The sequence below is a fragment of the Mustela nigripes genome, chromosome 14 (genome assembly GCF_022355385.1).
Source record: "Mustela nigripes isolate SB6536 chromosome 14, MUSNIG.SB6536, whole genome shotgun sequence".
Classification (NCBI taxonomy): domain Eukaryota; kingdom Metazoa; phylum Chordata; class Mammalia; order Carnivora; family Mustelidae; genus Mustela; species Mustela nigripes.
The window spans coordinates 21,601,145-21,613,049 of record NC_081570.1 but is presented as its reverse complement, the minus strand read 5'-3'; the positions used below and the strand labels follow the sequence as shown (position 1 = coordinate 21,613,049).

The 11,905-nt window shown below is 56.6% G+C and overlaps 1 protein-coding gene across 10 annotated transcripts in view; it reads right to left on the bottom strand.

The window, feature by feature from the left end:
- The window catches only part of PTPRU (protein tyrosine phosphatase receptor type U), a 77,265-nt gene that overhangs the window by 1,897 nt on the left and 63,463 nt on the right, over window positions 1-11,905 (bottom strand). For 4 of the 10 annotated variants that reach the window (XM_059376920.1, XM_059376922.1, XM_059376923.1 and 1 more), the window contains 10 exons: window positions 10,528-10,564; window positions 9,793-9,947; window positions 9,591-9,707; window positions 8,635-8,789; window positions 6,066-6,201; window positions 5,424-5,573; window positions 3,653-3,826; window positions 2,638-2,778; window positions 1,193-1,318; window positions 880-1,037 (listed from right to left, as the gene is read on the bottom strand). In XM_059376920.1, the coding sequence (XP_059232903.1) occupies window positions 880-1,037; window positions 1,193-1,318; window positions 2,638-2,778; window positions 3,653-3,826; window positions 5,424-5,573; window positions 6,066-6,201; window positions 8,635-8,789; window positions 9,591-9,707; window positions 9,793-9,947; window positions 10,528-10,564 (1,349 nt within the window). Of the gene's footprint in view, window positions 1-879; window positions 1,038-1,192; window positions 1,319-2,637; window positions 2,779-3,652; window positions 3,827-5,423; window positions 5,574-6,065; window positions 6,202-8,634; window positions 8,790-9,590; window positions 9,708-9,792; window positions 9,948-9,972; window positions 10,565-11,905 lie in introns of those variants that run through there. The other 6 variants (XM_059376924.1, XM_059376925.1, XM_059376928.1 and 3 more) reach the window with 4 other exon arrangements.

Sequence of the window (11,905 nt, the reverse complement as noted above, 5' to 3'; positions counted from 1 at the left end):
TAGACGCTAAGACTGTCATCTAGGCAACTAGGGCGAGAGCCTCCAAAAGAAAGATAGCAGGTTCTTAGGGAAAGATACACTCCAAGAGAAAGCCACAGAGGCAAAGACAGAGATGGAGGGGGGCAGCAGAGAAGCAAGCAAACCCCAGAGAGCAGGATGGAAAACGAACATTGGGAGCAACAATCACCCCCAGCAACACAAACACGTGGTGAAAACACACAGGTCCACACCCCCACTCCATGGCAAACCAGCAGCCAAACACACAGAGATGCTTCCTAACCCGTCTTCTCCCTCCTCTGTTCCCTGCAACAGTGGGAGGTAGGGTTCCCCTGGGGAGATGAGGGATGGACTAGGCCCTTGATCCCCATTTGAGGGGCCGCTCCCACTAGAACCAAAGGGCGCTGAGGGCCAGGCCCTGCCGACTCAGCTCCCAAGCCGTGTACCCAGAATAAACTGAGAGCATGAGACGCTGGGGGTCAAAGGAGCAAGGGCACTCAGACGGGAATCTGGATGCATTTAGGAATGGGACCAGGGGAAGGAACGAATGACAGAAGCTGCATGCGTGCGTGCATGAACAAAGACTGGAATTCTTTGGGCTTCAAGTGTGCTACTGTCTCACGCAGTAAACAATTCGGACAGGACTCTAATTAAATTGGCAAAGCCAGACACCCCACAGAGGGTGTTAGACGGTTGCCCAGGGTTGAGTCCACACCCTGGAAATGGACTGGGTTCCTCCAGGGAAGACGGGGCCATCCTTGCCTGGCTGAGCAGAGTCTAGACTACAGCCACCCAGAAGCCCCAGGGGGGTTTAGTGGCAGCCTTGAGGTCCTCTCTGGGCCTGGGCCTCCACCCCTCCCCCCGAGCAGGGCCCACACTCACAGGCAGTGCACAACAGTGCGCCCGTCCCCACTCTCCGCCTGCCACTTGTCCACCTCGGCCAGCAGGTGCAGGAAGGCCTTCTTGGAATCAGGTGTGTCCCGATACGCAGACCAGCGTAGGAACTGGAAATGCCTCACCAGCAGGTGTCCCTCCTGTAGCTGAGGGCACAGGTGGCCAGCAGGGCCCAGAGGAAGGGGAAGGAGAAGGGGAGGGGGAAGAGAATGTGAGCCCTGTAATGACCTCAAGAGGGTCTCGTGAGGCTGCCCCCTAGCCACCCCACAGGTTCTCACCACAGGGCACCCAGGTCACTCACCCGAGAGATGTTCTGCACCCGGAAGACACGGGCCACCAAGTCTTCGTCCACAGAGCCCGACACAAACTCCACGTCCATGAGGCCATACTGCTGGCGGCCCGGCTCTGGCCAGTACTGGAGACAGGGCTGGGGACACAGACACGGAGCAGGGTGCTGAGCAGAGCCAGGCAGGGGCAGCTGCTGTTCCTGCCTGTTCTGGACCTCCACTCAGGCCCTGGGGCTCCCACACATCCTGACCCACTCATTGGCAGTCCACCTGCAGAGTACCCCCAGCCTCCGCCACTCCCCTGTCCAAGTGCAGTACACACCTGTCCCAGCCCTCTTAGGTCAGCAGAGACAAACCCTTCAAGGGTACACGGACCATCCTGACTGGGCACAGCTAAAACACACACACACACACACTCACTCACTCACTCATACCCCAGCAGGAGGTCCACTCACTCACTCACTCACACCCCAGCAGGAGGTCACCCTCTTCAGGAATAGGCCTAGTACCATCCCTGCCCACCCCATCACCCCTGCCCCCTATCACCCCTACTCCCTAGCCTTCTCTCTCACTGCCTTGCTTTCTTCCAGCATCAGCTCACAAAGGTGGGGTGTCCCTGAAGCGGCAACACAGTTCAGAACCCCCACTCCTGCCCTAGGACCCCACCATGGAGTCAGGGTCCCACATAAGCCTACCCTCCAGGCCAGAATGGAAACAGCAGAGGGAGGAAAAGGGGTGTCTCTCTCTCTGACACACACACACACACACACACACACACGCACACGCACATATACAGACACACATCTTCCAGGCCAGTAGGTCCAGAGCCCCAGCTTCTAGCCTCAGCTCTGCCTGGAGCCCAGGTGAAGCTCGCTCTTCCTCTGGGTCCCGCCCACCATTTCTCTGTGAAACAGTCCCCAAGCTCCTCCCAGATGACTCCACGCTCCTTTGGCGTCCCTCTCTGACCACGCCCACAAAGAGGGCACTACCTTCCTCTTTTTGCCTGGGATCCCGCCACTCCTTGTGTTTGAGCCTTTGCACATGCTGTTTCCTCTCCATGGATCACTCCTCCCCCGTCTTCACGTGGTTAACTCTACCCTCCCTATGCAGCTCAGCCTCAAAGGCCCCCACGGTGGGAGCGGAGTCCACCCACTGGAAGAAGGCTGCCTGGGGGAGGGGCACAGCTCTGCCCACTTCCCAGCCCTCTGGGTCGTAATCTTTTCACCCAAAGACCATAAGTGCAAACCACAGTCCTGGACATACAGCAGGTGCTCAATAAAAAACAGCTACTTCCCTCCAATCTGACAGCTTCATTCTACAGATGAGGAAACCAAGGCTCTGAGAGGGAGGGGGACCCATCTAAGGTCACTCGAGAACTAGGCAGCACAGCTGGGATCCACCCCTGGGCCCTGGGGACATGCCCTGGAGCACATGAGGCCCTGGGCAGCAGATGCCTCACCCAGGCGGTGTTGGACTGGTGCAGCTGGTTAAGCATGACAATGGAGGTGCACCCATAGTCGTATACGAGCCGCCAGAAGTCAGGCGTGGTGCTCTGCAGCGGGTGCAAGGTCACGATGAAGGCCGCGCTCCGCGTGTAGCTCTGCAGGGAAACCAGAACTCAGAGAGACCCGCTCACCATGCGACAGAGCCCCCACCACAGGCCATCCTCCCGCTCTGCCCACCCTGAGCTGGATAACACTCCCCTCAGGGCCAGGCTGCCTCTGGGGTCTTTTTCAGAGCTTGGCTGGTACACCAAGGAATTGTTGGGTGACCCCCCACCAAGGCCCCTGGTCCCCAAGCCCATGGCCTCTGGAACTAAATACAAAAGGTTCCCCAATGTGTGGCAATGGGAACTTGGGCATGGTACTTAGAAGCTAGCCAAGCTTGCTCTCTGCCTCAGGGCCTTAGCACCTGTGATTCCTGTTGCCTAGAACAAATCTCTGAATGTTTACAGAGTTCTCCCTCTCACTTCTTTCTGCTCTTTGACAGTCACCTCCTCAAAGGGGGCCCTCCTACCGTCTCATCAAAAATAGCCATATACTCCATATCCACACTCCAAAGCCCACATTATGTATTTCTCCTGCCTGGTCGCTTTCTGCCAAAATTACCAGCGTCAGACATGACACTGTATCTCTGTGCACTGACTATCTCAAGCCATCACCCACATACAAAGTTTAGGAGAGCAGACATTTGGGGATATGGCCTGTGTCCAGCACACGGTAGGGGTTCAATAAATATTTGTGAATAAATACATCTCTAAGTCCCTTCCAGCTCCATGGAGGGAGGGTCTGAGAGCCCAGCCCAGGGCCCCAGGCCAGGGACAGGCACTGACTCTGCTCCCAATCCCAGCCTCATCCCAACCAGAGCCCTTGGCTCTGGCTCCGCCGCCCCCCACGCCCCCTGGGCTCTCAAGCCTTCCCAGATCCAGCCAGCCACGGGAATCCTGGAGCCTTCTTCCAGGACTGAGCCCTCACGTCTGTCAGGGCCGCATTGATGTAGTTGTTGGGGTCCCCATCGGTGGAGATGAGGAAGGGCAAGCAGCGGTCGGGTGGCAGGACATCCATGCTGCGGTTCTTGTCCCGGTTCCGGGGGAGCAGGGCGATGCTGCACTCTTCCACATCCAGGGGCGGTGTGACCGAGTTCAGCGTCTACAGTGAGCAGAAGGAACCATGGGATGCGGGGGAGGGGGGGCCGGAGGAGCAGGTGGGGAGGCGTGCGGGGGTGAGTGTGGACCTCCAGTGTTTGCTGGGCCTCCTCACGGCCCCATGAAGGAGACTAAGCTGGTTTGTTAACCCCATGTCGTGGATGGAGAATTGAAGTCCAGAGAGAAGGGGGCGAGGACAGGGACCCCGGACCACACAGGCTCTGAACAGAGCTCTGGACAGAGAGTCTACCTCCTCGCTCCCTGTGTAACCTTAGACAAGCCACTGTATCTCTCGGCATTATTTTTCTCAACTGTAAGGTGGTAATAATATGCCTGCCTCGAGGGGCTATTGAGAGGATTGAACGAGATACTGCCAAGGTCCAAGCACTGCCCCTGGCTCATACAACGCACCATACATAAAAGGCACAGTCAGGATCCTTACTAGCTTATCAGGTGCTTTCAGGCAGACAAGGGCTGCAGTCCCACAACTCCCACAAAGCGGACTGCGGGGACCTGGCGGAGGCAGTCAGCCCTGTCTGAAGAGAACGCAAGTCCAGACACTGTCACACCACAAGCCCGGGACTCTGGGTTGTCTCCTCCACCTCATGCCTCCTATAGCCTGATCCATGGAGTCTCTGCTTATTTCTCTTGTCCTTGCGGATCCCTAACAGGGAACCCCAGTCTCTCATGATCCCCAACAGGGCTCTAAGGATCACAGGCAGCATTTCCCGTGACACCAGTCTGTGCGGGCTCTCCAGTGTTGGGTGTCCAGGAGGGGCCAGCCCGCTGCACCCTGGCAGGAACCTGGAGTGTAGAGAATGTCTGGGGTCTCTGCCAGCCCATGGACCATGCTGGGACTTCTCTGGAGAACCATCCTTCCCCCATCTCCATCATGTGACATGCAGACAGTGGCTTCGCCCTCAGAACCAGGCCTGGGCAAGTCAATGTGTTCCTAATTCTCTGGCCCCAGGGACTGGCTCAGGGATGGCACAGAAGAAACTGGTCTAGGACTTCTGTTGGGGCTGTAGGGAGTCCTTTTTCCAATCTCCTGACAGTAGTGACGACATGAGTCTGACACTGCTGGGGGCGAGGGTATGGATCTAAGAAAGAAGCTGAAAACAAAGGAGAGCAGAACCAAACTGGACAGAGACTACATTGTGGCATCATAATTTAAGCTCCTGGATCCAGCCATAACTGAAGCTCCACCATCCTTGGACTTCTCAGTTACAAGAGTCATTAAGCTGGATTTTTGTCACTTGCAACCAAAAGAATCCTGATGAATATGAACATTACAAAGGCAATATTGACATTCTTTTCTGGATGAGAACACTGAAGCTTGGGGAGTTGCTCACAACTACTTCACAAGCCTCCTCACAGCTCTTTACTGAGCCAGGACTTGAACCCGGGCTTCCTTGATTCAAAGCATGGGCTCTGCACCACTTGGAGAGACCACTTCCTCCACTGTCTCTAAGTCCTTCCCAGTAGCCCTACTCTGTCCCTCTGTCTTGGCTCTCACTGACTCCTACAGCACTGAGGACTTCCCAATACACACACACACACACACACACACACACACACACACACACACATTCCTGCCCCACCTGGAACTCTTCCCGAAGCTGGGAGGAATTACTCTGAGGATCAATGCGGATCATCTCCTTGTAGGTGGCCTTGAACTCGCTGACAGGGATGGTGGTCTCCCCACACAAGCAGGCCTCCAGGATTGCATCGTGAATGAAGATGTACTGCTCCTGGAGCAGGAGGAGAGAATATGAGGAACCAGGAGGGGACTAGAACCTAGAGATTTTGGGGAGATGGCAGCAGAAAGCAAGCCCAAAGTTGAGGCAGGGACGCTGGAGTCCAACTAGGTATTAGTAGAGATTGAACCCACCCTACTTGAAGAAACCTTCACAGATATGTTCACTGACCTCATGTCCAATCCTTCTAATACCCCATAAGAAGCTCTGAAGGTGAGGGGAGAGCCCAGGGTCACACATCTAATGAGGATACAAATACCAGCGGATCTTTCCTGCAAAACCTATGACCGTAGCCCCTTGGCTATTTGACTCCACCCAGCCGAACACAGAGGAGCTGACTTTGGGAAGACCCTCAGAGGTCGGCAGGCCAAGTTCAGGGATCTCAGCTCTAAGGACACCCCTCTGACACACTCCGTCAGCTCTGAATTCCTCCCCGAAGGACCCAAATCCTGGAGCGGGCAGGGAGGGAAGGCAGTGTCCCCCTACCTCTGTCTGGATCATGTTGACCCGCCGGGAGCAGAGGGTCTTCACGCAGTTGTAAATGTCCACGACGCCCTCACACTCTGCCATGTCCAGCATCACATCCAGGACAATGTAGCAACCTGTGCGGCCAGTGCCCGCGCTGGGAAGAGAGCAGTCGGGGGCCCCATGAGAACCTTGGGAGGGAGCCTGGGGTCTAGAAGGGAAGAGGGGGGCCTGGCCACATCTATACGACATAGGGCCCGGGGGACAGAGAGACACCCCACCCCAGCGGGGGGAGGAGCTGGAAAGAAGTCTGCAGCAGGAGTTGCAGTGAAATGTGACACAAGGACAAGCTGTGGCCAGGCCGGGCCGTGGGAAGGAGGGAAGGGGCAGGGGTAGCAACAGAGCTGGGCGGAGGACAAAGGTGATGCTCAGAGCTTAATCCAAGAATGTCCTTGCCTCCTAGGGAGCCCCAGATCCATACAGCCTTCAAAGTCCCCACACACTCGTACCTGCAAACGTACTCAGGGGAGCCTCCCCAACCCTCCCAGCAGATGTCATTCTCCTGAGCTCCAGGACGAATCCTGGGCAGGCTCTTATCAAACACTCTTCCTGCTACATGGTCATTGTAAATGGGACAGTCTCCCTGGCCTGACCTGGAGTTCATCCCGAGCTGGGCTGTGTCGGACCCATCTCTGGGATGCTCACGCCCAGCCCCAGGGAGAGCAGAGCCCAGGGGTAGAGAGAGGACAAAAATGACTCCAAGATTTCAAGCTTGAAAATGGGGGTGTCAAAGCATTGGCAAGAGTGCGTGGTAGCGGGTCTCCCGGCCACCCCTGCCGGGGGCTGAAATCCGTACCACCACTTTGGGGGACTGGCAACAGCTACCAAAGCTGAGCTTGCCAGGCAGTGCTCCCCCCACCACCTCCTGTATGTATCCCTCAGAAATGTATGCATATGCTGGCCCAAAGGCACGCCTTAGAACGTTCTCAGCAGCTGTATTCGTGACAGTTCACAACAGGACACAGCCCAAATACCTAGCCATCGCAGAATGGGTAAACACACTGTGGTTTACTCATCCAGCAGGACAGGATGTAACATGGTTGAATCTTAGAAACATAAGCTGGAGGGGAAGAAGTCACACACCAAAAAGCACACGCTGTGTGATTTCATTTATACGAAGTTCAAAAACACACAAAATGAATTCACACGTTAGAAGTCAGGAGCGAGACTGTTCTGGGAGCGAGGAGGTGGGCACAGCCCGGAAGGGGGTTCCCAGGGGCTTCTGGATGCTGTTAATGTTCTATTTCTTGATCTGAGAGCCGTGCTGGTTATTTCACAGGTGTGTTTAATTTACGAACACCAGTAAGGCTCCGTATATACTTATTCTGTGGGCACTTTGCTTTAAGTATGTTATATCTCAAGGAAATCTTATTTTATTTTATTTTATTTCATTTTTTAAAGATTTTATTTATTTATTTGACAGACATGGATCACAAGTAGGCAGGCAGAGAGGGAGAGGAGGAAGCAGGCTCCCTGCTGATCAGAGAGCCCAATGCGGGGCTCCATCCCGGGACTCTGGGACCATAACCTGAGCTGAAGGTAGAAGCTTTAATCCACTGAGCCACCCAGGCGCCCTGAAATCTTATTTTAAAGACTGTATCTTAGGGGCACCTGGGTGGTTCAGGTGGTTAAGCATCTGCCTTCTGCTCAGGTCATGATCCCAGGGTCCTGGGATCAAGCCCCATGTCGGGCTCCCTGCTCAGTGGGACGCCTGCTTCTCCCTCTCCCTCTGCCACTCTCCCTGCTTGTGCGCTCTCTCTCTCTCTCTCTCTCTCTCAAATAAATAAATAAATAAACAAAATCTTTATTAAGAAATAAAAATAAACAAAGATGGTATCTTAAAGAAGCCTAAAGAGACAAAAGTGGTATGTGGAGGGCGGGCGAGGGAGGAGGGGGTCTGCTCCATGGCGTTCTGGAAGCTGGGAGGAATCAAGCAGAGAAGCCAGGAGCAGGTACAGAGGCCAAGGACTTGTGGGCCCAGGGGAGTAGGTGAAACCCCAAGGTCAGAGGGAAGCTCCCCAGGAGGAGAGTGGGGTTAGGCACAGGACAGGGCCCGTTAGAGGCATGAGAAAGCTGGGGAGCCAGGGAGGAAGCAGAGCAGAGGAAGGGCAGGTGGGGTCGCAGGGGCCAACTGAGGCAGGACTTGGAAGAGAAAGGGGTGATGGTCAGGAGTGGCACGGGGCATGAAGGCCACGCAGTGAGGAAAGCCCTCGGGATTCAGAGAAGGGAAGCTGAAGCCCTTCCCAGCACCTGGGCCAAACCCAGCACGCAGATGTGCAGTGCAAGTAAATGAAACCCAACCCACCTCGAGCCTCCCCAGCCCCTCACCCCTCTGCCTCCAGGCCAGGGCCCCCACGGGTCTCCGGCAACACATGGGTGCCAACCTTGAGCCACAGCTCAAAGGGCCATTGGGGGGTCAGCGTCTCCCATCCTCTGTCTCTGAGTAGATGAACCCAAGCCCCCTCTCCTTAGGTGACCCACAATCAATCCCGCACCCAGACCCCTTGTCCTTGGCACTCGCAGCACCCACCTGCAATGGATGACGACGGGCCCAGCGTCAGGCGGGGTAGAGGCCTTCACGCGCCGGATGAAGGCCAGCAGCCCCGTGGCGTGGTAGGGGACGCCATGCTCCGGCCACGCGGTGAAGTGGAACTGGCGGACCTCGTGCCGGGCAGAGTAGCCTCTCTGCAGAGACAGTCACAGTCACTGCCCGGGGGCCCCCCAGACACCCATCAGGTGTCCAGCCGCCACGGCGAGCATCTTACCGCAGGATCTCGCTCAATGCGTCCCAATCATAAACGGAGGTGTGGACGCTTGGGACGCATGGTGCCCGTGAGAAACCCGCAGACAGGAGAAACTGCGGGCCCGAGGGTCGACAAGACAAACACTACCCAGGAGTGGGGCCCGGGGCTGGCCTGACACCTAAACCTAACTGCCAGTCACCCGCCTCGGCCTCCCCAGGGCTGTGCCACCCAGGAGGGCACCAGGACTCTCTGGTCTTAGCCTATATGGGAAAGTATCTCCCTTGAGAACTTTTACAGAGGATCAAATGGGACCACAGACACGAGGACTCGGCCAGTCGCTGGCCATGTGGCCTCCTGCGTGATGCCAGCCCGCCACCTCACTTTATTTGTACTATAGGACTAACGGAAACGCCGAATGCCAGCGTCTCCCGGGGCTTAACCAACACATGCTGCAGGCGCTGCACGATGCCCAGCACCGAGCAGGACCGGCACCGAGCAGGACCGACACTACCAGCCACTGTCTTCACCGCCATCATCTCGACGTCCTCTGGGAGTCGCCAGCCAAGGCAGTCCCCGTCCTGGCCTCCCACAGCCCTCCCTACAGGGAAGGAGCAGCTGCCTTGCTGGAGAGGACCACGGAGCCCTCCTCGCCCCTCCCGCTCCTGCCCTGGGAGGTCGGTAGGCATACTCCGCCCCACCCCTTCAGGCATCCCTGCAGGGACCAAAGTGACAGCAGACTCACCCGCTCCAGGGCAAAGGTGCGCACGACATACTCAGCCAGTGTCTCCGTTTTCACCAGCGTGATCTTGATGTCCCCGTACATGTCCGAGTCCTCCGGCCAGTACCGGGAGCATTTCACCTGGGATCCCCACAGGCAGGCTCAGCAGGCCCTCTGCTGCCCTCCCTTGGCCTGCCTTACCCCCTCCCCCCAAGGCCCTGCTTACCCTGCCCACCTCCACCAGTTTGGTGATCATGACAATGCTGGAACAGTGCTCCTGCCACACCATGCGCCAGAAGTCGTAGACCATCTCAGGCTTCGGCCCTGGGGCGCAGAGGGTGCTAGTCCCTGAGGCAAGGTCTCCACCCAGGGCCAGCACACCTGCTGCCCCAGACCCCACCCCAGGCCAGGAAGCTCCTGAGCCCCAGTGAAGGCGTCATGCTCACCCCACACACTCACCCCACCCAATGCCAGCTCATCCCTAGAGGGCCCCGGGGATGGGTAGGCTCGGAGAGGGCTGGCTGCAGACCCGTTACCCCAAATGAAACCCAGGAGGCAGAGCCGGGGGACTTGATCCTCAGTCTACAGCACCAGTGTCCCAGAGGAACAGATAGATGAATGGCTGGGAGCCAAGACAGCCAGAGGGACCCAGGCAGCCCCCAGACCCAGAGGCACAATCCACACTTGGCAGGACTGAGCCCGCCTACCCTTCTGCATGCACCACCTCAGGGACAGACAGATGGCCAAGGGAACTACGGACACATGGAGCACACCAGGGAGACACGAGCACGGAACACGACAAGGGGCAGAGACTGGTGGGCAGATTCCAGAAGCCCCAGCCAGACAGTGGGACTCGAGCAGAGACAGCAGGGAGGCAGACAGGGAGTCAAGCAGGTCAGAAGGAAGGCAGAGGGGAGACGGCATTCAGGACGCGGGTGCACATGGGCAGAGCAGCAGGTACCTTGAGTGGCTATGAAGTGGTTTGACCTGTGGTAACCCTGGAACAGGAGAAGAGGCTGCGGTGAGACCCCAGGAGCAGCCCCTCGCTCCCTCTGATCTCATCTCCTCCGCCCTTTCCCAGGAGCAGCCCACACAGGACCTCCTAACCAAGGGGACCTTGTCCTCCCAGTCCCCCAGGAAGGATGGAAGAGAAAGAGCAGCTGGGACACCAGTGTCTTGGGTCCAAACCCATCCTTACTGTGTGACCCCCACAGAAGACACAACTCCTATATCGCCTAAAGGGTCGCCCCCCAATAAACTGGGGGGATTAGCCACAGTCAGCTTACAGCCCAGCTATGTGGATACAAATAAAGTCCATCGTGATCCTGCCCGGGTTCTCAGGGTGTCCCCAGACCCCAGGCTGGGTCTCAGCAGTCACCCCAGCCCCCACGGGGCAATCGGGGGGGCAGTGCCCCCTCCCCACTACATATCATCCAGAGCTTGGGGGACCCAGTGACCCAGATGAAGGCTTCAGGTCTGAAGCAAGCAAACACATGGGTTACTCATGGCCCTCAGATAAAATGGTTTTTAAATAATAATCATTTTTGAGATTGTGACCTCAATTAGGATCCCTATTATGATCACATACTGTGCTAAGCACTTTACTTACATGATCTCCCACAAAAGAGGGGGCAAGAGCTACTTCATCCTCCATCCCCAGAGCCCTCAGGCTGTGAAGAAGACTCAGCCAGCCCCAACTCCCACCCCAGGGCCACAGCCAGCCCTGCTGTCCTGCCCGCACATGACACTCAGGGCACCCCTGCAGGCACCACGGCAGAAGTTAAAGGTGCGGCAGCACTGATGCAAGAGAGAATAATCAGGTTCACACCCGCAGCCCAGTTCCCTGTGCCTTGGGACCTGAAGGAGCCCCGCAGTCAGACTGCCAGGGTTCAAGTCCCAGCTCGACCTCTTGCTAGCTGTGTTTCCCCAGGCAGAGCCCTTCATTTCTCTAGGCCTCTATTTTCACATCTACAAAATGGGAACGATCACTGTATCTACCTCCTCGGGCCATTGTGAGGAGTCAGCAAAGTAACATACCATCACGGGTCTGTCACCACAGCCAACAGAGTCGGCATCTGACCAACAGTACCTAATATTACCGCTACTACTTTCAAGTTCAAAGAGAAGCCCCGAAGATTCCAACAGTATGGCTGTCAAGAATTCCCAGGGCAGAGGGTGGTTTACCCCAGGGGTTAAGAATCTGAGGCCAGGGAGTCAGGTTGATGTGGGTTCCTATCACAGCTCTACAGAGATGCTAAGTGACTCTGGCCATGGAAAGGGCACTCCACAGTCTTGAATGGACACCTGCAGCTCCCAGGGATTTTGTTAAAAGGCAGATT